The 27121-nt window shown below is 44.9% G+C and overlaps 1 protein-coding gene across 4 annotated transcripts in view; it reads left to right on the plus strand.

Moving 5' to 3' along the window:
* Positions 1–7810: 7810 nt before the first annotated feature.
* Positions 7811–27121, plus strand: part of LOC125450997 (ankyrin repeat and death domain-containing protein 1A-like) — a 100166-nt gene continuing 80855 nt past the window's right edge. Inside the window, exons 1-7 of one of the 4 annotated variants that reach the window (XM_048527587.1) lie at positions 7811–7916; positions 8031–8162; positions 16056–16159; positions 18105–18203; positions 22372–22470; positions 23374–23475; positions 24017–24115. In XM_048527587.1, the coding sequence (XP_048383544.1) occupies positions 8075–8162; positions 16056–16159; positions 18105–18203; positions 22372–22470; positions 23374–23475; positions 24017–24115 (591 nt within the window). In that variant the 5' untranslated portion in view covers positions 7811–7916; positions 8031–8074. Of the gene's footprint in view, positions 7930–8030; positions 8163–16055; positions 16160–18104; positions 18204–22371; positions 22471–23373; positions 23476–24016; positions 24116–27121 lie in introns of all 4 variants that reach the window. The other 3 variants (XM_048527588.2, XR_007247190.2, XM_048527585.2) reach the window with 3 other exon arrangements.

The following is a 27121-nucleotide window of genomic DNA, read 5'->3' on the forward strand; positions in this document are numbered from 1 at the left end:
CGGAGGTCTGTTGTCTTGGATCACTGAGCCTATCCAAGCGGTTCTTTTCAGTTTCGGTTAAATGTAGTTAAGAGAAGGCTCAACAACAGCAATTCGCATAAATACAAACATTCATTGAGTAATAATAAAAGATGAAAAAAAGAAAGGAACATTTATTAAGTGAATGAAAAAGAAAGGGGTAAAAACATGAAGCCTCTTGCCTTTCTGGCTGTCGGGGACCCCTCACTCGACAGCTGCTCTTGAGGCTGGGCTTGTTCCTGGCACAGTTGATGATCCTGGTCTGAAGTGAAGTCTAGCGACTTGGAACAAAACTCTGTCTCTTATACAGTGTAACAAACAGCCAGGCACAGAAGAAAAATCTACACAAAAAACATGTTGATTGTGCCCGTTTTGGCACTTTCAGGAATGTTGGCAGGACTCATTCAAAGTCATACAGCTATTGAATATCAAGTTTAGCCCTTCAGCCCATCCTATACAATCCACCCCAATGATATTTGACAGCCCATGTTATAATTGCAGATGCAGACGCAAATCAACGACAGCTGCGCGAGAATGTATAGTAAGAGTACATAACCTACACTAGAAGATCAAAACTATAATAAAAATAATTAACATCAATACGAACAATACAACAATCGGGTGTAACATCAAGTTAACAATGACAGTGGTCTTTGGGGACTGACCCTTAAACATACATCCCACCTATGATGTGCAGCCAAGACTGTGATGGAACCAGCAAGTCATGTCACCTGACTGAGGTGACCAGAATATCATCATTTTTTCTCAGTTAATCAATTTACATAATTTGCTCTAAAATTCAGCACATTTCCAGATTCAGGTTCCTTAATTTCTATTTTTTTCATTCTCCAGTTTCCTATCCACAGATCACCTTAACCAATAACAGTAAAATAACATCATACATGGACTCAAAATTTCTCCTGCTGTCTTCAACTGTATCTGCCTTGGGGATACTTCTTCAATATATTTCTCTCCTTGCCACTTTTAGGAATGATTGTATCATTCAGTGGTAACTGCCTCCAAATGCAGGTAGGCTCTTTGAGCTACAACATATAGGGTATCAAACAATACAGATCTAATGTTCATCAGGCCTCACCTTCAACTTTTGCTTCCTGCCATTTATTTTCCCCGGGATTCCCTTAACACAGACGCCTACACCACCTGACTCTTAGCCTTCTTTCACATACACTAACTGTCCTAACACATTACAGTTTCAACTAAGGTTTAAACACTGGAGTACATGCACCATACAAATGCTCAAGATGGGCTTTCTGTGTGTCATCCGCTGGGCCCTTTCACTCAGTCCCCCATTACTCTTCCTACAGTCCATATATTCTTTCATTTCTGTAACATTTTGTCATAATAACCAATCACACTGTTTATTTTGATTGTAATTCTTTTTACCTCTCTCACTAATACTACCTACACTGTTGTAAAGTCACTTTCTCAATGGATTTTGTGTCAGTGTCTTATCGTTTAAACTATATTTTTGTGGTCTTCCAAACCACACTAATCCTTTCGCCAAATGTGTGTACATGTCTGAAACCTGTTCTTCAGTGCATGTTTTTTTACCATCTCATGTTTGTTACCTCCGAGGTAACATTCACTTTTGCACTCATACACTAATGTTCCAAGACCATGTCACACATTCTTGACTCCCACATGATCTTATCAAATTATCTATGAGGTTTTACTTATCTTTCCATGTTGGGTTCCAATGCCATGGGTAGTGGCTTGATCACCAATTCAGTTCTTTTAAAAGGAAAGGCAAGGACACAGACATTACCAAAAGAAAGCTATTAGTTTCATGCTGTCATCTGAACCTCCTTTTCACTACTATAACATTTTAACCTGAATTGTTGCTTCAACTCATTCTTCTAAATTTTTTTTTGCCTTTTGCCACCAGTTTCCATTCTTAATTACTGTGTCTCATCCAAGTTTGCAATTTAAATATGATCACCATATCTAATTCCACAGTTGTGTAGAGATTTGTAGTCCATGGAACGTAATCTTTATAGTATTTTAAAACAGAAATCAAACATTTGTTTGATTCAGGCACAACATACTTTGTTCTTTTTCTAAGTTAACCCACACTTTTTAAAGTTACTTGATAACTCATTCTAGATATTTGATATATCTCGAGGTAAATTTGTCCAAATTCAATATTCTGTTTACTCCCTTAAAGTTACTAAACATTCTTGTATGAATTGAAACCACTGAGGCTGTGTCCATGCACTTTGTCATTTCCCAGAATCCCTTTAAATTTTCAGGTAACAATTCCATTTAAATGTTTTAGAATATCAGATCATGTGGCTCTTAATACAGTTTTTGTCATGACATGCATAAACGTACCCAGGCTCCGTGGTTTCCAGATTCCTGACACTCACTACAATTAATATTTCCACAGTACTACCCCAATGCTGAAATGTGTTCTTGATGAATAGCTTGATGGGTTGAGGGTGCTTCATTCCATTTAACTGAAATTTTGCAAATGGGTTCAGGTTTAGTGTCTCCAACTTCTTAAAATAAAAACGAAGCTCCATCCCCTCCACATTAAGCAGAGTGGGTTAATTAGTATTAATCTACTACAGATTCAAAAAGAGGGTGGGGTGTAAACTCCTGCACGTAATTACATCAAAAATTTCTCCTCTTCCCTGAAGGAAGGAAAATCCCACCCCTTTGTTAACTTTGCCTTTCCTAAACCCCTCACACACAGGGTGTTGCATTGAACATTCCAATACCCCTATCACTTGGATATTAACGATGAATCATTCTTATCATTCGGAATTAAAGATTCACTTGTGTTAAAACAGTATTTTGAAGTTCACTCTGAACAGTAAATGAAATTCTAAAGATGCTAATTTCCAAAATTAAAGTTACCCAATCCAAACACAACACGGTGATATTTCAAAAGGTAAATTTTTACCAAGCTTTGCAAAAACAAATTTTTGAATCAACATTTCGCAGATTTTTTGCTTTACACAACCACTGATTTCTTAAAAGGACATTACATTAACTGTACATATCCCACACTGATACAGGCACACAATACACTTTCAAATCACCAAACATTCCCAAAATGCAAACTAAAACTTCAAAGTGTCCCCAGATTTTGAGCTCCAGGGAACAAAAAGTCACAAATTATACGAGACAACATTTAGCCACCAACAAACAAAGGTGCACTCAGACCAAGTCACAAAGAGTTAACACTTCTACAGGGTTCAGTGCATTTTCACAGTGCAGAAGCCTGGCCTCCAGTTTTCTCTTTTTCCAGTTATAACTGTCCCCATCCTTTTGGGAGTCCTAATTCTGCTAACATATTAGCTACAGACCTGAATCCAGAGTCTGCCGCATTCTACCCTGGAATATGGATGGTCTGCAGAGCATCAGGTTGCTTTTCCGTTCTCTTACACATTTTCCCAAATCGCATCCTTGTTGCTAAAAATGTCTTGGATCACACTGTATCCAAGTGGTTCTTTTCAGATTCAGTTAAATGTAGTTAAGAGAAGAACACAACAACAGCAATTTGCTTAAATACTTATGTTTATTATGTAATAATAAAGATGAAAAAAAGAAAAGAACACTTATTTAGTAAATAAAAGGAATGTAAAAGAGAGGGATAAAACAGTAAGCCTCTCAGCCTTCTGCCCGTTGGGGACACCTCGATCGACAGCTGGCCTGGAGCTGAGATGGTTCCAGGCACTGTTCGGGATCCTGGTCTTGAGGTAAAGTCCAGCGACTTGGAATGAAATTTTCCCTCATACGGTATAACAAACAGCCAGGTACAGAGAAAGCAGCTACAGAAAACATGTTGATTCTGCTGGCTTCGGTATGTATGAGAAAGTTCACAGGACTCCTGCAGCTGTCAAATATCGTCAACAAGTTTAGCCCTTCAGCCCATTCTATACATCTGTACAACAGCAAAAGCAAATTACAGGGAATATTGCTGTGACCTACCGTGGAAGGTACAGTACCTATGCTGTTGATCCAGTTAAGTTTGTAGTCAGCAGGGTGGATCAGTGGTTACCACTGCTGTCTCATAGCACCAGGGACCTGGGTTTGATTCCACCCTTAAGCGACTGTCTGTATGGAGTTTGCACATTCTCCGGTGTCTGTGTGAGTTTCCTTTGGTTGCTGTAGTTTCCACAGTGCAAAGATGTGTAGGCTTGGTGGATTAGCCTTGGGAAATACAGAATTACGTTAATCAAACATGTCCCACACTGATACAAGGATAGGGTATGGGGTGAGTCTGGGTGGGATGCTCTTCGGAGGATTGATGTAGACTTGATGGGCCAAACGGCCTGCTTCCATACTGTCAGGATTCTATGATTGTAAGTTCTGGTCAGCAATAACCTACAGGATGTTGATCGTGGAAATCTTGAAGATAGTGATAACGTTGAATGTCAAATTAAGGTACTTGGACACTCACTTGTAATAATCATTATTTGGTGCTTAAGTGACAGATTGTATTTATGACACTTGTCAATCCTAATCTGACTATTGTCAAGGTCTTGTTACATATGCTCACGGATTGCTTGAGTATATAAAGAATAGCAAAATCCTGGCTGGGAAAGGTCGGCAAAAAGTTTGCAGATGACACTAAAGTCGGTGGAGTGGTGGACAGTGTTGAAGAATGTTGCAGGTTGCAGGGAGACTTGGATAAACTGCAGAATTGGACCGAAAGGTGGCAAACGGAGTTTAATACAGATAAATGTAGGTGATTCACTTTGGGAAGAATAATAGGAAGGCAGAATACCGGGTCAATGGAAAGATTCTTGGTAGTGTAGATGTGCAGAGGGATCTTGGTGTCCATGTCCATAGATCCCTGAAAGTTGCCACCCAGGTTGATAGTGCTGTTAAGAAGGCTTACGGTGTTTTAGATTTTATGCTGATGACTTTCATGTTGTATAAGGGGGCATAGCTACAAATTGAGGGGTGATAGATTTAAGACAGATGTCAGAGGCAAGTTCTTTACTCAGAGAGTGGTAAGCGCGTGGAACACCCTCCCTGCCAATTCAATTAACTCAGCCACATTAGGGGCATTTAAACAGTCCTTGGATAAACATATGGATCATGACGGGATAGTGTAGGGGCAGGGGCTTAGATTACTTCACAGGTCGGCGCAACATCGAGGGCAGAAGGGCCTGTTCTGTGCTGAATTGTTCTAACTCTTGACAATTCCAGGCACCATTCATAGGTGTCCTCCTAGTAACACTCAGTGAATAGTAAACTGGTAGGAATTGCTACAGATGTGCTAATCATCCTGAATTATAGATTTTGGCAGGAATGCAGATTGCTAAAGCCAAAATGTTTTCAAGTTTGGGAGGCTTCGGCAACCTCTACCTTTTATTCTGAAAGCTGAACACAATGTAAACTCAAACAAAAACAGAAATTGCTGGAGAAACTCAGGTCTGGCAACATTTGTGGAGTGACAAACAGAATTTCATTCCAAGTCGCTGGACTTTACCTCAAGACCAGGATCCCAACATTTCGAGTCCAGTGACCTTTCAATTTAAATTACTTCCTCATTGTGGTAATCATGTTTTCAGACATGTTGTTTTGTTGGTCCAAGTGTGGACCATAGATCTTAGAAACCTAATGCAATGTACAGATGGCAATCACCAGATGCCATTTCTGCCACCTCCACCTCCAGTGAGATGCCACAACCCGACAAACTTTCCCCTCCCCTTTCTTGTCCACCTTCCATAGGGACCTTTCCTTCCGGGGCACCCTGGTCCACACTTCCTTCACTCCCAACATCCGCGCCCCCCCCCCCCACAGCACCTTCCCCTGTAACTGGCAAAGATGCAACACCTGCCCGTTTACTTCCTCCCTCCCCAGTATCCAAGGGCCCAAACACAGCTTCCAGTTGAAGCAGCACTTTACCTGCACTTCCCACAATCCAGTCTAATGCATTCGCTGTTCACAATATAGTCTCCTCTACGTTGGGGAAGCATAGGTTGGGTACCTAGAATGGTGACGAAACGTCTGAAAACGAACCTTCCAGCTCAGCGAGCAAACTCACATCCAGAACCTCAACCTGAGCTACAAATCTTCTCAAAACTCGCTAGACCCAGAGCTAACTGTTGCATGTCGCTTTAACATGCCACCCTGTTTCCTGGCCGGCCAACATCTTGGTATCTGGCTTGCTGCAGTGTTCCAATGAAGGTCTTTACAAGCTGGAAGAACAGCACCTTGTTTTCCACCTGGAGACCCTGAAGCCCTCTGGATTCAATATAGAGTTCAATAATTTTAGGGCCTAAACTCTCCCATGTCCTAGCCCCCTACCCCACACATGTTATTACACAGCCTGCCATTACACACCACTTGTTAGTCACTTATAGTCCCCATCAGCAACTATTCATCCTTTTAGGCAGATCATTTTTGACTCGTTTGTACGTCCAACAGTTCTCTCTCTTTGGGCTCTATCCTGTCGTTTACTCCCTGCTCCAACCCCTCCCTATTTTCTGCATATAAACTGATGTTTTCCCAGCCACCATCAGTGCTGAGGAAGGGTCACTGGACCCAAAATGTTAACTCTGATTTTTTTTTTCTTCAAAGATGCTGCCAGACCAGCTGAGCTTTTCCAGCAACTTCTGTTTTTGATACAAATCCAGGTTCCATTCTTTTGCATATATATTCCTGATTTTCACTGAACCTGATCGGCTCTTTCCAAATTCTCAAATGTTGAAACTAGTCTTCAAGAAGTGTAGATAGTTTATAATCAACCTGTTTGGAGATGTTACCTCTGGAGCAAATGGCAGTTGAACGCAGACCCTGTGGTAGGGACAGATGCCCCTCTAGCTGGAAGTATAAGTTGAGCCAAATTTCTTACAGACAGCAGGGTATTTTATCTCAGCTCTTGTCCATGAAACTTAAACATACTGTAGGACTTTTTCCTGGATGTTGTTTTGTAGCTCTCTGTACACGATTTTGAAAAAAGACAGCGTTAAGTTCTGACTGGTGCACCCATCACTACCTCTGTAAAAGAGAAAGTTGCCATTGTCTTACCAGACCATCAGGCTGCTGTCTGGTGAGAGACAGAGATGACTGGTGGTAATTTAACCCAAGGATCACCAGACCTTAGGTAAAGGGAGAGGTGGAGAAGGAGAAATCCTTCATGGTAACTTCAGCCAGTGCAGGAATTGAATCCATGCTGTTGACATCAGGGTGCACTGCAAACTAAGCAAATTTGCAAAGCCTAACATCGGATTGTTCAGATATGACCCACCTCTGGGGCAGGTGGGCCTTAAAATCGGACCTCCTAGCTCAGAGGCAGCGACAATACCACTGCGCCATAAACTGTTGGTCAAAACAACGATAGTAGGAACTGCAAATGCTGCAGAATCTAAGAAATACAAGGTGTAGAGCTGGATGCACACAGCAGGCCAAACGGCATCAGAGGAGAAAGAAAGCTGACGTTTCGGGTCAAAAAGGAAGAAGGGTCAAATGATTAAAGGTCTCGGCCCGAAACGTCAGCTTTTGTGCTCCTGAGATGCTGTTTGGCTCGCTGTGTTCATCGGATTCTCCAGCATCTGCAGTTCCCATTATCTATGAAAATAACGAGCCCAGTGTTTCTCGATACCCTGGACGGAGAAAATTACACTAACGATACCTGCACAATTTTTTTTTTGGTTTAGGACTACGCCTAGTTTTTAACTTCCCCACCTAATTTCTGATTTCTTTGTAAAGCCAATAAGTGAAAGGCAGCAGCGAATTTGTCAGCACAAAAGGGGGAACAACCTTCGTCACGAGTATTAAAATGACGTTGGAACAACAGCCACACCTTCTGGGTTTCCTTAACTCTTGAAACTATTTACTGATAGAACAGGTTTCAGCTTTGTTGTACACGACGGCTGCCATCGATCAGAGTGAGGAGAAAAATAAACTTTCGTCAGGTGCTGGTCTTCGGTAATTACACATCGTTAAGACAAACTAATTGAAAAAGATGTGCCTCTCTTTCAAGTATCAGTTTGCGGATCATTTTAATTTAAATATATACATATCTGTAGGATTTCAAGTTGATATATCGAGTAACAGCAATTCCTCGTGAACTATGCAACCTTCGTTCGGAAACATGAAAGAATTTGTCGAAAGCTTCGTCAAGGGTCCCTCAAGGGATGGGTCATCTCAAATGGAGATCTGTGAGTACACATAAAATCGGGTGTTCCAGATTTGGGAACGTGATAGTGCTGGGATGTATTTGTAGCCTTAAGAGGCTTAAAACCAGTCACTCAACATTTTACTAAGAGTTGTGCAATATATACACCACACACATAAAGGTGTATTACATACAGTATGTGATGTTGACGTTCATGATATCCTCACATCCCAAAAGGCGATTTTCGCAATGCAAACTGGCACTAAATAACATAAGGCCATTTGTTTCAATGCTAATATAGGGATAGATGTAAGCCCAAGAAACCAGAAACCAGCCACGATTTTAGTTAGTGCCATGGGACCTTTTCTATCCGTTGGGGTTAACCACTGTGGACCTCAAGTTGATGATTCATAAAGCCGCAGACAATGCCCTGCTCCCTCAGTACTGTGCTGAGATCCTTGGTTCTCCTACTCCGATCCACAGGGAGTTCGTAGCGGTTCCATGGTCCAGGACTGCCCAGAGTTGAATGACATTGTTAAAGTCCTGTTTGCCATAACTAGGAGTTGAGAAACGGCCAGAGATGTGTTCTGTTCCTGCTCCTTGAATTTTTGCTGTATACTTGAATGACACAACACAATCACAGTTAGTGCAAAGCAGCATTATAGTCTGTTAGCTAAGCATTCCAATTGTTATGTGTTGCCTTTAACAATTTCTGTGTTAAACCTCTGCACATTTTTCTTACTGATTTCAACTAATTGACAGTATTAATCCTTGAATGGTTCATGTTTTCCATTTCATCTGTTTTTGTCGATTAGAGAGGCAATAAAAGAGTTGAAAGTTTGACTCAAAATAGATATTTTATGAACATGGTTGTTTTGCTACAATATATGACAATTTAGCTGTAAACATTATGGATGAATTGGATGTAATCAGAAAGATTATTAATATAGTAACATGAAATAGATTAAGGAAATCACAGGAGGTCAGATCTAGAACATAGAACATTACAGCACAGTACAGGCCCTTCGGCCCTCGATGTTGTGCCAACCTGTCATACCGATCTCAAGCCCATCTAACCTACACTATTCCATGTGCTTATCCAATGACGACTTAAATGTACCTAAAGTTGGCGAATCTACTACCGTTGCAGGCAAAGCAATCCATTCCCTTACTACTCTGAGTGAAGAAACTACCTCTGACACCTGTCCTATATCTTTCACTCCTCAATTTAAAGCTACGCCCCCTTGTGCTCGCCGTCACCATCCCAGGAAAAAGGCTCTCCCTATCCACCCTATCTAACCCTCTGATTATTTTATATGTTTCAATTAAGTCACCTCTCAACCTGCTTCTTCCTAATGAAAACAGCCTCAAGTCCCTCAGCCTTTCCTCGTAAGACCTTCCCTCCATACCAGGCAACATCCTAGTAAATCTCCTCTGCACCCTTTCCAAAGCTTCCACATTCTTCTTACAATGCGGTGACCCAGAACTGTACACAATACTCCAAGTGCGGCCGCACCAGAGTTTTGTACAGCTTCGCCATAACCTCTTGGTTCCGGAACTCGATCCCTCTATTAATAAAAGCTAAAACACTGTATGCCTTCTTAACAACCCTGTCAACCTGGGTGGCAATTTTCAAGGATCTGTGTACATGGACACCGAGATCTCTCTGCTCATCTACACTACTAAGAATCTTACCATTAGCCCTGTACTTTGCCTTCTGGTTACTCCTACCAAAGTGCATCACCTCACACTTGTCTGCATTAAACTGCATTTGCCACCTCTCAGCCCAGCTCTGCAGCTTATCTATGTTTCTCTGCAACCTACAGCATCCTTCGTTACTATCCACAACTCCACCGACCTTAGTATCGTCTGCAAATTTACTAGCGCATCCTTCTACGCCCTCATCCAGGTCATTTATAAAAATGACAAACAGCAGTGGACCCAACACTGACCCTTGCGGTACACCACTAGTAACTGGTCTCCAGGATGAACATTTCCCATCAACTACAACCCTCTGTCTTCTTTCAGCAAGCCAATTTCCGATCCAAACTGCTATATCTCCCACAATCCCATTCCTCCGCATTTTGTAAAATAGCCTACTATGGGGAACCTTAGCGAACGCCTTGCTGAAATCCATATACACCACATCAACCGGTTTACTCTCATCTACCTGTTTGGTTACCTTCTCAAAGAACTCAATAAGGTTTGTGAGGCACGACCTTCCCTTCACAAAACCGTGCTGACTATCCCTAATCAATTTATTCTTTTCTAGATGATTATAAATCCTATCCCTTATAACCTTTTCCAACACTTGACCAACAACTGAGGTAAGGCTCACTGGTCTATAATTACTTGGGTTGTCTCCACTCCACTTCTTGAACAGCGGAACCACATTTGCTATCCTATCTCATGAGCTAATTCACCTTTTTTTTAAACGTTGAATGTGAGCATTGCTGGAAAGGTAGGCATTTATTGCCCATCCATAGTTCCGTAGAAGGTGCTTTGAAAAAGTGAACTATCTTCTTCAATGTTCGGGTATACCTACACGATACAGACAGTACAGTTAGGATGGGAATTCCGGGATTTTGACCCAGCGGTTGTAAAGGATTGGAGAATAATGTTCAGAATGGTGTTTTACACATGGTAAAACTTGCGTGTTTCCATGACACTGTTGCCCTTTTCTTGGAGAGGTTGCAGATTTTGAAGGAGCTGTCAGAGGAGCCTTAATGAGTTCATGTAGTGTATCCTGAACACTACTGCCACTGTGTGTGGATGGTTGATGGGTGGCCTCAGAGGGTTGCTTTGTCCTGGATGATGCCGAGCTTCTCAATTGATGTTGGAGCTGCCCCTGTCCAAGCATGTTTGGAGTACTCCATCGCATTCTGGACTTATGCTTTGATGGTGAACATTCTTTGGGAGGTCTGGAGGTAAATTATTCAACGCAGGTTGTCCAGTCTCTAGTTGAAAGTATTTATGTGATTGATCCAGTTATATTTCTAGTCAGCCGTAAACTGCAGAATGTTGATGATGAGAACTTCACTTACTGGTAATGCTGTTGAATGTCAAATGGAGTGAGTCAGATTCTTGCTGGTTGGAAACAGTCATTGTGCAGCACTTACATCATAGGAATGTTACATGCAATTTATCATAGTGTGCCATCTTTCTTTAACAAAGTTCCTACCCTGAAAGATCTTAATCCCAAGTTTTACATGTATTGCATTTTTCTAAGCTTGATGCCAAGAATAGATACTGATCCATATATCTTTGCCCACAGTCACAGGAACTGACATATTTTGGTAGATACTGTTTCTCCGATTACTATTTAGGCTAATCTGTTAGATTATATAATAGAAAATCTCCCGGGTTATTTTTGTATCACAGATAATATCATAGTTTTTCATAAAAATACACATGAGCATAACACAAACCTTCATTAGGTCATGGAAGCAGGAAGAAAACATTGTCTTGTTTTTAATAGCAAAGAATGTTGAGACAACATGAGCCAGATTGTTCACAATGAGTGTGTGGAGTTTGCACATTCTGCCCATATCTGCATGGGGTTCCTCCGGGTGCACTGGTTTCCTCCTACAGTCTAAAGAACCCTTTTCTAAAAGGGATCAGAAAAGACTTAACAAGGATGTCGCCAGGGTTTGGAGGGTTTGAGCTATGTGGAGAGGCTGAATAGGCTGAGTCTGTTTTCCCTGGAGTGTTGCAGGCTGACAGGTGACCTTATAGAGGTTTATAGAATCATGAGGGGCATGGATGGAGTGAATAGCCAAGATTTTATTCTCAGAGTAGGGAAGCTCAAAACTAATGGGCACAGGTTTAAGGTGAGGGGGGATAGATGCAAAAGAATCCTTAGGGGCAGCTTGTTCATGCAGGTGCTGGTGCATGTGACTCACAGTCATCATTAGACTCTTAATTCCAGATATTTATTGAATTCAAATTCCACCGTTTGCACCCAGAGGAAACTCTAGCAGTCACGGAAGAATGTGCAGTCTCCACACAGGCAGTCTCCTGACAGTGGAATTGAACCCAGGTCCCTGGTGCTGTGAGGCAGCAGTGCTAACCACTGAGCCACTGTGCTGCCCAGTCTCCTGCTGCATACTTAAAGAAGAAACTATAAGACTGTTAAATTCGAAAGTTAAGTCAAACCTATAGATCTGATGGAGAAAGGAGTTCTGTCTTTTGGTGTTGGGGGTGATGGGGCGTGGGGGGTGGGGTGCGTTGTTTCATGGTTACAGTTACCTAATAAAGGCAGTTGATGATTTGTAGTGATTTTCTGATACAAGGGATTCTACTATAAATTGTGTTTCGGCATCGTGATTGATGAATAGGGGAACGCTGGGAAAAGATGTGCAGGCTAGCTGGATTGTCCATGCCAAATTGGCCATAGTGTTCAGGGATGTTTAGATTCTGGGGATGGCTGTGGGTGGGAAACTCTGAGGGTCGGTGTGGACTTGTTGAGCTGAACACTGTAGGGATTCTGTGATGATTCTTGTGAACTTGTGTTGGCTATAACACACTTCCATTGAGTAGCCATCTTGGTGTCAGGAGCCCTTTGCTAATGATACCTACAGTGTACTTGTACAATGCAGTGATTCTGAGAGACGCAGAGAAATTTTCCCTATCAGCCTCCATTAAAGCTCAAAAGTAAGAAGCCAGCAGGTCTGTAATCAGGAAAAGTAGTGTGTTAAGGGACAGTGAAAAGCAGTATATCTAACAGTATTTCCTTGAAAGGAAACACTGTGAGACATAGGACCTGGGTACACCAGGAAGGTCCAGCAGCCTTTAGAAGTAATTAGTCAGATCATGGTTGACTTATGTTTCAACCTGATTTTCCCACCTTTGCTGTATAGCCCTTGATACCCTTGTGTGGTGATAAGATCGTTAAGGAGTCTGAGTTGCAATGGCAACATACAAATGTGTATACGTCACAGACAGGAGCAGTGGATAGTGGAGACAGAATCTCCAATTTTGTTTAAGTCACACGGCTAACCAGGAATCTCTGCCAATCTTACAGTCTGCTACTGACAGAGTTGGAAGAATTTGCTGATTGAGTATCAATCTTTTTCGTTGCATTGGGAACGCACCTTCCCAGACCATTGAGTTCTGAGGCAGGACTTGAACTTAGATCTTCTTTCCTTACAAAGGCTTACACCTTTCACAACCTCAGGATGTTATAAAGAGCTTCACAGCCACTGAAGTATTTTTGAAGTGCAGTCATTGTTGAAAATACAGAAGCTAATTTTCACACAACACTCTCCCACAAGCAGCAATGTGATAATGACCAGAGCAGCTGTCATTGTGTTGCTGACTAAGGAATAAATATTAATCAGGATACCTGGGTAACTGTTCCGTACTTTTTGTAAATAGTGAGGACAGTTGTATCAATCCGAGAAGGAGGTACAGAGCTGTTGTCACGGTCAGACCAACCTGTCTGAACAGCTACTGAAGTAGTGCTATCCTTTGTGTTACACTTTTTTGGTGATCTGTCCCTGACACCACTTTTCCATAGGCCCAGTTATTAATATAGCACAATTTTCTACTACCCAGTGTTGTGCTGGAACGCAACAATCGCGTTCTAGCAGAACCGTCTGTAGATTATTGAATTTATTGGGAAGCAGCAATTTAGTTATGATGCATTAGTTAATTAGGTCAAGAAAAGTACATAACCATAATAATTGAGAATCATTCACTGATCCCAGAGGACAAACAGGCTGCTAGTGTAGAATGTGTTGATCTTGTTAAAGTTGTGGTGGTAGCATCCTGCTTTCTGGCTGTGGGGTTAGGGAACTCTTCCCTGTTTCTTCCTCCTCTTCTAGTTTGCCTTCCACCTGGAGAAGAAAACTCTCTGAGGTCCACCGGATAAGGACAGTTTAATGAGGACTGTCCCCAAGAACTACCCGACAAGGACCACTGACTACAAGGACTGCTCTCTGCCCCTGAGCAGTTGTTGATATGCCCTATTTCTAAGGGCAAGTCACTTAATCCGTGTCAGTCAGTTGAATACTTTTGCCCATTACCATGATGTCTGTGAATGATGTCACCATTGCTCACCTTGTTTTGAAGATTAGCTTTCATTCCTCTAAGAACAAAACATCTTATTTTTGAGATAATGGGTATCAGAGATAATGGGACTGCAGATGCTGGCGAATCTGAGATAACAAAATATGGAGCTGGATGAATATAGCCGGCCAAGCAGCATCTTGGCCTGCCATGTTCATCCAGCTCCACACTTTATTGTTTTTGAAAACATTGTATTCATTATAGGATAGTGTGGCACCCAATAAATATTTGTTTACACTGGTAGAAAGCAAGTTACCATGGTTAAATGAAGTCTCATGTTACACAGGAAATGCATAATTTGGAATACTAAAAGCATGCAGTTTTAAACGGGACCCCAGTTTCACACACCTCTAGTATTTGAAAGGATTTTAAGGGATGCTGTTGAGATAGATAAAATATTGTCTTTCATTGTGTGTTCCAAAATCTATCACACTGTGTTATGTAAATAGATCGGCTCATTCTGTCTTATTTTATTATGTGTAATTAATTGAACACTTCCCAGTATTTTGTTTGGACCCACAGTCATGTTTTCAGTTGAGGGTGCTGACATGGATTGTGGCATCCTGGAAATTCCAAATGGCAAAAGCTAGAAGTCGGATTTATTGGGATGGTCTGATCCCTTGGACTTTGACCTTTATGCCCTCTATCTGAGGGTAAAAATAAATGACGATTGTCTGACATCAGTGACGTATTTTTGTTTCTGTCTAATGCTTGAAGTTGAATGCTTTTGTTGGATTTGGGAAGAAAGGGCAGTAATAAAAGTCAATTATCTGAATAACTCAGTTGAGATCTTTTGCTACTACTAGATGCTCTGCCCAGATTTGCTGAAAGGTTATGACACACAATTATGATGTTTTACATGGGGCAACATAAGTTATATGTTCAGAAACAGGTGTTCAACCCAATCAATTCAGACTTGCATTAATGTTCCACTTAATGGCCCTCCCATCTTTTTTCATCTATAACTGTTAGCAGAACCATCTCTTTCCTTTGGTCTGTTATCCTTGTCTAGCCTTCCCTTAAAGGCATCTGTTACTGGCCTCAGCCACTCACTACTAGCCTGTCCCTTGAAGGGAAGTGGTCCTCTACTTCCGGTGGGGAAGGAATTTAAATTCACAAAACTTGGAACCAATCACAGTTTCACTGCTATTGAAACTTTATTCATCTCTTTCTGGAAAATATGGGTGAGGAAAAGAAAAAGCAAACTTTGAAATGTTTGTTCAAATGCACTTAATCATGATTTTGTATGAAGTCTGACATCTGAAATGCAGTTTGCGTGGGGTACTTGTACTATACAGGTGGTTATGTTCAGTTGTCCGTATAATTCAGCTGGTAGTAGTAGTTTCACCTAACTCAAAAGTATGAAGATTGAAGTTTCCTGCAATACTGAAAATCACCTTAGATCTAGGAATCAGTGCAATCTGAGGACAGTGTTGCATTGTCGGAGGTAATGTGCATCAGATGAGGACTGAAAGCAAAACCTTGTATGCCTAATGCCTATCCAACTAGATGTAAAGGCTTCATTTTAAGAAGGACTGGATGATGTAGTCAACATTTTTTCTCCAACCAATGCTTAAAAAAAATTAATTCTTCATCTCTTTTGCAGTTTGTTGTACCTGTTATGCACCAATTAGCTGCCTTGCTTGCCTTTACTGAAGGGCTTCAAGGGCTGCAGAGTACTTAGGGACTAAGTAAGAACTGAAAACCATTATGTCAATGCAAGTTCTTGCTGTCTAATGCTGTTAGAAATCCGAAGGAAGTAAAAATCTGTCAATGTAATTTTGTCATGTTTCCTTCATACTAAAACTTTGGGTTTCTATATTCACAGAAGTAACTGGAATTGTTCATTTTTCCCTTTCCAAAACAGTGTTGCCAGCAGAGAAAGAATTCCTTAATGCCGCTAAAAGCAATGATATCAACACTTTGTCAAGATGCTTAAATATGAAGGTTCAGATTAATGTTAAGACTGAAGTAAGTAATTATGCTCATCTGCTACAGATGATGCATTATGCTTTGCTATTCTTTGAGTCTAGCATGACTTTTGGATTCTGCCTATGGCCACAGAGGAATAGAGACAGGGAGTTAAAAATGACAGGCAGCATTCAGTTCTGAATTCCCATCCCAGTTTATGGTGACGTGGGATAAGGGTGCAGATAGCGAGCCCACACCTTGTACTTCTGTCCAGTGTAGGAGACAAACACAGGAAAGGAACGACATTAGATCCAGTGCTCAGAGATAATGGGAACTGCAGATGCTGGAGAATCCAAGATAACAAAGTGTGAAGGCTCTCTGATGAAGGGTCTAGGCCTGAAACATCAGCTTTTGTGCTACTGAGATGCTGCTTGGCCTGCTGCGTTCATCCAGCTTCACACTTTGTTATCTTAGATCCAGTGCTGTTTGGGCTCCCAAAATTCAGGCTTTCACAAATGCAAATCAACTTTCCAATGTCTCTAACAAAGAACCTGTTGGCTGGGACCTAATGCGCTCAAGGCTTCATTGAAGATTAAACATCACAGTCTCCATGGGATGGTCGTCTCGGAACTTCGAGGGCAAATGAATTAGCCTAAAACATGTTTCCTGTTCCATCCCTCCCATTCACAGACCCTTTCAAAATTCAATATTGCGCTGGACTTGTCAGGTCCCTGAAATCACATCTGAGACCATGATTTCAAAATCATGCCCATGCTGAGACTTGGCCCCAGAGGCCCTGAAAATATTTCCTATTATGTTTGTTTTCTTTGGATGAATGAGGACTGTAGCAGCTAGTCTGTGTCTCTTAAGTGGTATTATAATTTGAAATGAACATAACATTCTGTAAAATGGTGGGAATTTGACAGTTGTTATTTATGTAAGGTTCTGATCCCATCCATGTGCTTCACCTAATGAGAGGCGATTATTATTACTTACTTTCAAAGTGATGTTGGCAGATGCTTACACACTGATTGCTGATGGAACTAGTTTGGCATTGCACAAGTCATTGAGCTTTGCAGCATTGTAAAGACCCTTCAATCCAATTCCACTGAGTTCTGAGCACTGCAACATTTTAGAGGTGGCCTCCCAGTTAGAGAGCCAATGGAGTTTGCTCTCAGTCCCCTAATTACAAACCTGCAAGACTCAGATGGCCAGCTTTGCTCTCAAAATCATTCCTGCATTTGGTTTCCCTGTCAATGTAGATGGTCCTAAATATCCTATTGCTATCTAAGAGTAGAACTATTTTGCATGATCACTGTGCCTTAGCCTTGGTTGCCTCTCCTGGTTGAGATGCTGACAGTTCATGGATGTCAGTCCCACCTGGACCTTTTTCTTTTCCACTTGCTGCCCTTAATTGGATGGCAACTAATGAGATGCCCAATTAGGAGCCAATCTTCTATAAAGTTATGCCCATGAGTATGCTGCTGGCAAATATGTTACCCTGGATTTACATATCGTCCTGGCTTTAGCTCCAAACACTCACTGGAAAAATTCTGTCTGATTTAGGCACGCAGGGGAATGTCAAATGATCCTGCTTAACATGCACCTCGTTATATTGCCCAGCTGTGATTGTTAACCATTAACTTAAAGCTCCACTTATACTGAACAACTTAAACAGCAAGAATAACTCTCCGTTTGCCTGAAGTATTTTACCTTATTTTTACTTATTTCTGTCTTTGCGTTTACCTCTTTATAGGTTTTTCTCTCTCTAAGTCTCTTACTGTTAATTTCTTCAGCATTTTCGACCTCAGTATACCACTTTCTGGCTATCCCTTTATCTCCCTTACTTTGCTGCAGCTGAATCATTTTTATAAATCATTAATGTTTAAAAAATTTTGTAATGAGATCAGAACAACATGATAGCAAATTGGTGCATTGTCTATACAGTATGTATTTTTTGTGAGATGAGTTAATTGTGATTAATTCTGCCTCTATTTCTGAGCAGTTGGGTCGCACTGCCTTACAGTATGCCGTTGCTAACATGAATGAAAATGCTGTTACCTTTCTCCTCAAACACAATGCAGTGGTGGACATTAAAGATAAGGTTTGTGAAAATCCTACTGTTAAATGACAGTTACACAACAGTTGTACATCTCTTCCTGGTGCAGTTGGTGATATGTTACCAATCAGCCAAGGAATTCATGTTGCTGTGGCAGTATGCAATTTGTCATGCCTGTTGTAGTAGCTTTGGCTAGCAATGGTAAAGGGGGGGTGGGGTGGGGGGGCTGGGGGGGGGGGGTGGGGGGGCGGGGGGGGGTGGGGGGGCGGGGGGGGGGCTGGGGGGGGGGGTGGGGTGGGGGGGCTGGGGGGGGGGGGGTGGGGGGCGGGGGGGGGGTGGGGGGGCGGGGGGGGGGCTGGGGGGGGGGGGGGGGGGCTGGGGGGGGGGGTGGGGTGGGGGGGCTGGGGGGGGGGGGTGGGGGGGCGGGGGGGGGTGGGGGGGCGGGGGGGGGGCTGGGGGGGGGGGTGGGGGGGGGGGGGCTGGGGGGGGGGGGGCTGGGGGGGGGGGGTGGGGGGGGGGGGGCTGGGGGGGGGTGGGGGGGCGGCTGGGGGGGGGGGGGTGGGGCGGCGGCTGGGGGGGGGGGTGGGGGGGCTGGGGGTGGGGGGGCGGGGGGGGGGCGGGGGGGGGTGGGGGTGGGGGGGCGGGCTGGGGGGGGGGGGGGGTGGGGGGGGGTGGGGGTGGGGGGGCGGGCTGGGGGGGGGGGGGGGGGGGTGGGGGGGGGGGGGGGGGTGGGGGGGGGGGCTGGGGGGGGGGGGGGTGGCTGGGGGGGGGGGGGTGGGGGGGGGGGGCTGGGGGGGGGGGGGGGGGGGGTGGGGGGGGGGGGCTGGGGGGGGGGGGGGTGGGGGGGGGGGGCTGGGGGGGGGGGGGGGGTGGGGGGGGGGTGGGGGGGGGGCTGGGGGGGGGGGGGGGGTGGGGGGGGGGGGGCTGGGGGGGGGGGGGGGGTGGGGGGGGGGGGGGCTGGGGGGGGGGGGGCTGGGGGGGGGGGGGGGTGGGGGGGGGGGGGGCTGGGGGGGGGGGGGGTGGGGGGGGGGGGCTGGGGGGGGGGGGGGTGGGGGGGCGGGGTGGGGGGGGCTGGGGGGGGGGGGGGTGGGGGGGGGGGTGGGGGGGGGGGGGGGGGTGGGGGGGGGGGGGGGTGGGGGGGGGGGGTGGGGGGGGTGGGGGGGTGGGGGGGGGGGTGGGGGGGTGGGGTGGGGGGGCTGGGGGGGGGGGTGGGGGGGGGGGTGGGGGGGGCGGCTGGGGGGGGGGGGGGGGTGGGGGGGCTGGGGGGGGGGGTGGGGGGGGGGGCTGGGGGGGGGGTGGGGGGGGGGTGGGGGGGCTGGGGGTGGGGGGGCGGGGGCGGGGGGGGGGGGGGCGGGGGCGGGGGGGGGGGGGCGGGGGGGGGGGGGGGCGGGGGCGGGGGGGGGGGCGGGGGGGGCGGGGGGGGCGGGGGGGGGGGGCGGGGGGGGCGGGGGGGGCGGGGGGGGGCGGGGGGGGGGGGCGGGGGGGGGCGGGGGGGGCGGCGGGGGGGGGGGCGGGGGGGGGGGCGGGGGCGGGGGGGGCGGGGGGGGGGGGGCGGGGGGGGCGGCGGGGGGGGGGGCGGGGGGGGGGGCGGGGGCGGGGGGGGCGGGGGGGGGGGGGCGGGGGGGGGGGGGGGGGCGGGGGCGGGGGGGGGGGGGGGGGGGGGGGGGGCGGGGGCGGGGGGGGGGGCGGGGGGGGGGGGGCGGGGGGGGGGGGGCGGGGGGGGGGGCGGGGGGGGGGGCGGGGGGGGGGGCGGCGGGGGGGGGGGGGCGGCGGGGGGGGGGGGGCGGCGGGGGGGGGGGGGGCGGGGGCGGGGGGGGGGGGCGGGGGGGGGGGGGCGGGGGGGGGGGGCGGGGGGGGGGGGGCGGCGGGGGGGGGGGGCGGCGGGGGGGGGGGGCGGGGGGGGGGCGGGGGGGGGGGGGGCGGGGGGGGGGGGGGCGGGGGGGGGGGGGGGGCGGGGGCGGGGGGGGGGCGGGGGCGGGGGGGGGGCGGGGGGGGTGGGGTGGGGGGGCTGGGGGGGGGGGGGTGGGGGGGGGGGCGGGGGGGCGGGGGGGGGGGGGGGGGGGCGGGGGGGGGGGGGCGGGGGGGGGGGGGGCGGGGGCGGGGGGGGGGCGGGGGCGGGGGGGGGGGGGCGGGGGGGGGGGCGGGGGGGGGGGGGGGGCGGGGGGGGGGGCGGGGGGGGCGGGGGGGTGGTGGTGGTGGGGGGGGGGGTGTTGAGGATGAAGGAAATGTGGACCAGGGTGTCCTGAAGGGAACGGTCCTTGTGGAAGGCTGACAAGGGGGTGGAGGGGAATATATGTCTGGTGGTGGAAATTGTGGTTAATGATCCTCTGGATGTGATTGCTGGTGTGATGGTAGGTAACGACAAGGGGCACCCAATCATTGTTGTGGAAAATAAGAGAGGGGGCGAGGGCTGAAGTGTGGGAGATGGGTCAGATGTGGCTGAGGGGCTTGTCAAAAGCAGTTCTGGAGAATCCTCGATTGAGGAAGAAGGTGGTCAGGGGTGGCCCAGTTGCCTGCCACTTCAACTCACCACCCTGTTCCCTGGCCAGCATTTCTGTCTCAGGCTTGCTGCGATGTTCCAGTGAAGCTCAGGCAAGCTGGAAGAACAGCACCTCATTTTCCACTTGGGGACCATGCAGCCCTCCAGACTCAATATTGAGTTCAATAACTTTAGGGTTTGAGCTCTCCCATGTTCTTACTTCAACCCCTACAACTCAGGCCTTGTCATCACATAGCCTGCTATTACACACGACTCATTGTAAGCCACTGACTGTCCCCAATAACAGCTATTCTCTCTCCGGCCAGATTGTCATCCACTTCTTTCTCTGGACTATATCCCCATCTAGCATTTACACCTTATCCCCTCCCCACACTTCATCTTCTGCATATAAACCAACATTTTCCTAGCTACCATCAATTCTGAGGAAATGTCACTCGCTCTGAAACATTAACTCTGATTTCTCTCCATAGATGCTGCCAGATCTGCTGAACTTTTCCAGCAATTTCTGTTTTTGTCTCAAGTACTATGCATGTATAAATAATGGGTCACTTAGTGACCAGATACTGGCTTCTCTGAAGTTATTGCAGCTACAACAATCTTTCCATCACATGACTGACCAGGAATCTCTCCTGCTTTTACTGCCTGCTAATGGTATGTGTTGGAAGAGTTTGTAGGTTGATGGTCAAGGTCACATCATGAATACACTTGCCTTGATCACCAGATCCTGGACTGGCATCAATAAAGGGATTTCTGGCTTAGGGGAAAGAAATGCTATGCTAACAAGAAGACCATTTGTAGGACAATGCAATTTGGTAAACTCAACTTTCTGATGGTGTGGCAGTGAAAAAAATTCAAGGGTGATTTTGACTTTGAGTGACTAACATAGGCACAATCAGATAAATTGCCCATTTTACAAACCTTCTGAGTTATATTTTCATTGAGTTTAAAAGAAGTGAAATTTGGAAGAAATACATAATGGACAAATAATGTGATATCACCCCTTTTGCACCATCAGCCATAGACATTATGTTGACTCTGAGTTTCTGTTGTTATTGGAATTCAGTCAGAGTGTTTAGTTGCTTAGTTTACTAAATGTTAATCTGGAATGAAATTACTATTACTTCAGCTTGTTCCCTCATATACCTCAAACATCAGGAGAATGAGCCTCATTTGGTCTGAAGTGACTCCATTATGTTTGCTTACCAGAATTGAAAAATGCCTCAATTAAAATTGTCCAGCAAATAGCTCAGATAAGAATTGATATATGTTAAAATTCATAGTGTAGGTGCAGAACAATGAAAGTTTTTCTTTGGCTTCTGGGCAACAAAACAGTCTCCAGTGATCCATTAAGAATAAATGGTCCTAATCTGTTTTACTTCCAGTTTAAGATAATTCCTAACAGCGGGAAGTTGAAGAGAAATTCACGTTTAAACGTAAAATGATGCTATTTGGGAATGTGCTCCTTGAAATTTCATTGTAGCAGATTAATACTAGTTTTTGTAAGGGATTTGGATCAATTTTCGAAAAGAAATAATTCAGGGATTGTGAGCAGGAGCTGGGATATCTTTTTCAAAGAGGCAGCATAGACCTAATGAGCCAATTGCTGTCCTTTTATGCTGCATGATTTCATGTTCTGTGCAGCCAGTGGGGTCTCAAGTGTGAAGGAGATTCATAGAATGATGCTGACAAGATGGTTTTCATTTTTCTTTGAAGTATGGAATGAATGCCTTTCTTCTCGCAGCCTGGTTTGGACACCTGAGTATTCTGAAAATGTTGATTGAGAAAGGTGCTGATCAAAAATCCAAAAATGAGGTATGTGTCGAATTATTCAGCCACGTGCTCAATGTAACAGGAGTGCACTTGGTATTGAGATATGTAAAGTATTTGTAGTTTGATACTTGAGGTGGAACACATATAATAATTTTTATTTCCCTTTTCACTCTTGAACTATCTTGATCAGATTCAGATAGATTGTTTTCATTACTGCTGCCCCATGTTGCTTTGTCTATTTAAGAGTTGTGTATTTTGGGAAGAAGCATTGGGCCAGTGGTAAACTTCTAAGTCTTTAAAGCATACGGTGATAATGATGTAACTTTCTGTTAAACTATCATAATATTCTTGTTCACTGTATCAGTTTTTCAGATTTGTAAATGTTTAACTAAGCAATATATATTAGACTGTTTTGCTTGAGTGTTTACTGCAGATACCAGTCATCTAAACACACCAGTCATCTAAACACACCATTATTTAGCTTTTAAAAAGTGATACTTGTGATACTAAGACAAAAGGTGCCTCTCCAGAAAGTAATGTTCATCTTCTACAAAGATGACAAAAGCATTGAGACTAGATATTGATCTAAAAACAATGCAAGTTGATGTCACTGCATCATGTCTACTTCATAATCCTGTGAAATTCAATTTCAAATTTGTTGTATTTTTAACCTTTGATTGCTAGCCTGAAGTAGGAAGGATTAAGAACACTCCAGTTTACTCCACTAACCAGATGTTATTATTTTTATCTCAATTTTGACTATCATTCAGGGCTGATTTTACAGATGTTCACTGATTATAACCCATTAGAAGGCTGGACATTTTTTGATAGCTGTTTTCTAAATTGACGGTAATAGTTGATGTAAAATGTTATTCTATTAATATTTTATAGTATGACAGTTGCTTATTGCTGAAAAGATCTAAATCACCTTGTCCTTGCCTTTAGGAAGGAATGAACGCTTTCCACTGTGCTGCTCAAAACAACCATAATTCAGTTGTACAATATATAGTTAAAGAAGCGCAGTTGGATTTGAACAAGTCCACAGAGGTATGAAAAACAAAATTAAACAATAGTTCATTTTGACTGAATCTTTTCAAGACATACCTAAAAGAAATGGGAGAAACATGCATAAAATTGTGGTTTTGATCTAATGCAGTATCTTGGGAAAGTTGGCTTTTTGCATGCCTCCATTATTGGCCAACACTTCTCTCTATCCCAGAGATGTCTTCTGACCCTGGTTAAATTTCGAGTCTTGTATCATGTATAGCAGACAGGTTCTTCTGCTAGAGTTTTAGGCCAGTATGGTAGTGGATGGTGATGATGAAGGGTCTAGGCCCGAAACGACAGCTTTTGTGCTCCTGAGATGCTGCTTGGCCTGCTGTGTTCATCCAGCTGCACACTTTGTCATCTTGGCAGTGGATGGTGACGTACCTGGGCATATAAATAGTGGGGAGGTAGGATTTCGGCAGAGTTGCTTCCCGTTTCTGTCCATTATAGATTCATCAAGTGAAATTTCCAGGAAGAGCCTGGGAGAAAGTACAATGCAAATGCAGTTTTGCAGTGAACTACTGCATTTCTTCTTTTACAGAAGGGTAAAAAACCTTATCACTTGGCAGCTGAAAACGGACATCTTGAAATGGTGAAGACTTTGGCTGAGTTTGAATATGCTACTCAGGAGAAGGACAAGGTAATAGCATCTGAATGGTTTTTACTTACATGGCCGCATTACTTATTGTTCAACCTTCAGCATCTCTTAATGTTTGCAAGCAAATTTTGCCCTTTCTCACAGTAATGGATCATCATTGGCAACAAAAAATGATGAAGGTCTCCTGCCCAAAAATACTGAAAACTCTGGATATGCTTCTTACAGATGCTTAGTCATCTTGATATCAGCATATTTCTGACTCTCCAAAGCTTATGCACCACTTACCATCACTTTCAAGTTGTGAATATTCTAGAAAACCCTCCACTTGCCTGGAAAAGTGCAACTCACACAGCGCTCAAGAAGCTCAACACCATCTAAGATTATACAGCCCACTTCTTTGGCACATTACCTGCCACCTTAAACATTCATTCCCTACACTACTAATGCTCAGTGGAAGAAGTATTTACTGTCTATGTATGAAATGCACCTTAGGAACTCACCAAGGTTTCTTTGACAGCACCTTCTAAAACTCTACCTCTGCCACCTAGAAGAACAAGGGCAAGATGCATTGGACACCAGTTCTTGCAAATTGCGCTCCAAATCACTTACCATCCCAATTTGGAACTATATTGCAGTTCCTGTGCTGTTGCTGGGTTAGAATTCTGGAACTTCGACCCTTATTGTATTGAGAGTGTTAACCACATCATTCGCAGTTCATGAAGGTGACTTAATTCCACCTACTCGAGGGCAAATAGGAATGGGCAATAAATGCTGGCCTTTCCAGCCAAATACTTTTTCTATATAAAACAAACATCTGTGGATTCTGGAAATCTGAAACAAAACAGAAATTGCAGACACTCAGCAGATCTGGCAGCATCTGTGGAGAGAAGCAATAAATATTTTAAGTCTAGTGATCCTTCTGCAGAACTGATGAAGCAAGCACTGGTGGGGTGGCACGGTGGCTCAGTGGTTAGCACTGCTGCCTCGCAGTGCTAGAGACCTGGGTTCAGTTTCACCCTTGGGTGACTCTGTGTGGAGTTTGCACATTCTGCCCGTGTCTACGTGGGTTTCCTCTGGGTGCTGTGCTTTCCTCCCACAGTCTAAACATTTGGAAGTTAGGTGGTTTGGCCAAACTAAATTGCTCATAATGTCAAGGGATGTGTGGGCAAGATGGATTAGCCTTGAAAAATGCAGGGTTACAGGATAGCGTGAGGGTGTTGGGTGAGTGGGATGGTCTTCAAGGGTTGTTGTGGACTCAATGGGCCAAATGGCCTGCCTCTGTGCTATAGGGATTCTATGAATCTAACTGGTCTCAAATCGTTCATTCTAATTTCTCTCCACAGATGTCACAAGACCTCTTTTGTGTTTCTTTAGCAGTTTCGGTTTTTGACTCATTCTGTGAATGTTTTAAAATTCGTGATGTGTTTATGTAGAGTCACCGGTTTTATGAAAGCAAAGTCATGTTTGACAGATTGAAGTTCTTTAAGGATGCAACAGGCAGGGTGTATAAAGGAGAATGAGTAAATGCAGAATGTACCCAGATTTTGAAAAGGCATTTGACAAGATAGAAATCTGCTCCACACAATAAGAGCTCATAGAGTTGGGTAGCTTATAAGCATGGATGGAGGATTGGTAGAAAACTAACTAGAAACAGAGAGAGGGAGAAATAGGTCACATTCAGGTTGTCAGATTGTGACATGTTGGATACCACAATTAGCAGTACTAGAGCCTAAACAATTTACCATCTATAGTAATGGCTTGGATAAATGGACAGAGGATATTTGAGTCAAATTTGCTGTAGGTCGGTAAACTGTGAGAAGAGAAAAAGGCAGTGTGAAAGAATGTAAATTGGCTAAGTGAGTAGCTAAAAATTTTTCAGATGGAATATCTTGTGGGCAAGTGTCAGGTTATCCACCGTGGTTGGAAGAATAGAAAAGCAGAATGCTATATAAACGGAGAGAGACTACATATTGTGGCACAGAGGGATCTGGGAGACCTCATATCAAACACAAAAGTTATGTGTACAGGTATAGCAAGTAATTAAGGAGACATATGCAGTGTTAGCCTTTATTGCAAAAGGAATGGAGTATAAAAGAGGGAAGTCTTGTTTGAACTATACAGAGCATTGGTGTAGTTTTAATCCTTTATTTAAGGCGGAATGTAGTTTCATCGGAGGCATTGTGGTAAAGGTTTTTATTTGAAGAAATGTTGAGCAGGTTTACTTATTGTGGTTTAAGAATTGCGAATTGTGCAAACTAACAAATGGGCTGAAGATAACTGTTTGGTCCTGAAAAGTGCCCAGTTTATCTCAGATTGCAGTTGAAGGGTAAAGAATTGCCAAAGTTGGGCAACTGGTGAACTCTTTCACAAAGCAACAGTGCACTAACAACACAAATGGTATTCTCCAATGACTGAATGCTACTGTCAAGCCAAAAAGACATTCTGCCCAGTACACAAATTCTGTAAATGAACTTCAGTGCTGGTGTGATGTCAGGTGAAAGTGATGGTAAGTGGTGTATAAGCTTTGGAGAGTCAGAAATATGCTGATATCAAGATGACTAAGCATCTGTAAGAAGCATATCCAGAGTTTTCAGTATTTTTGGGCAGGAGCAGCATATCTTTTGGTGGTTTGTAATAGGCAGAGTACTGACTGTGCTCAACCAGTCCATGCTTGCAAAATTCTGCTTTTTGATTCTTTTTGCCAAAATGAACAACTCCACATTTTTCCACACTATACTCTCATCTGCCACATTTTAACTTATTCACTCAACCTTTCTGTATCCATTTACCTTGTATTATCTTCAGGGTACACTTTTTTACTCATCTTTGTGCCACATCTGCAAATTTAGTGATCGTATTTTCGCTTCCCTCGTCCAAGTCATTGATGTAAATTGTAGAAAGTTAGCTGCTAGGCCAAATTCTTTGGGGGCCTCACTCATCACATCCTCTTAATCAGAAAAAAGATCCATGTACGCATACTCTCTGTCTTCTGCCAACCAGCCAATCTACTGTCAATACTAATATGTTAGTCCTCTATACCATGAGCTT

The sequence above is a fragment of the Stegostoma tigrinum genome, chromosome 3, assembly GCF_030684315.1.
Source record: "Stegostoma tigrinum isolate sSteTig4 chromosome 3, sSteTig4.hap1, whole genome shotgun sequence".
NCBI lineage: Eukaryota > Metazoa > Chordata > Chondrichthyes > Orectolobiformes > Stegostomatidae > Stegostoma > Stegostoma tigrinum.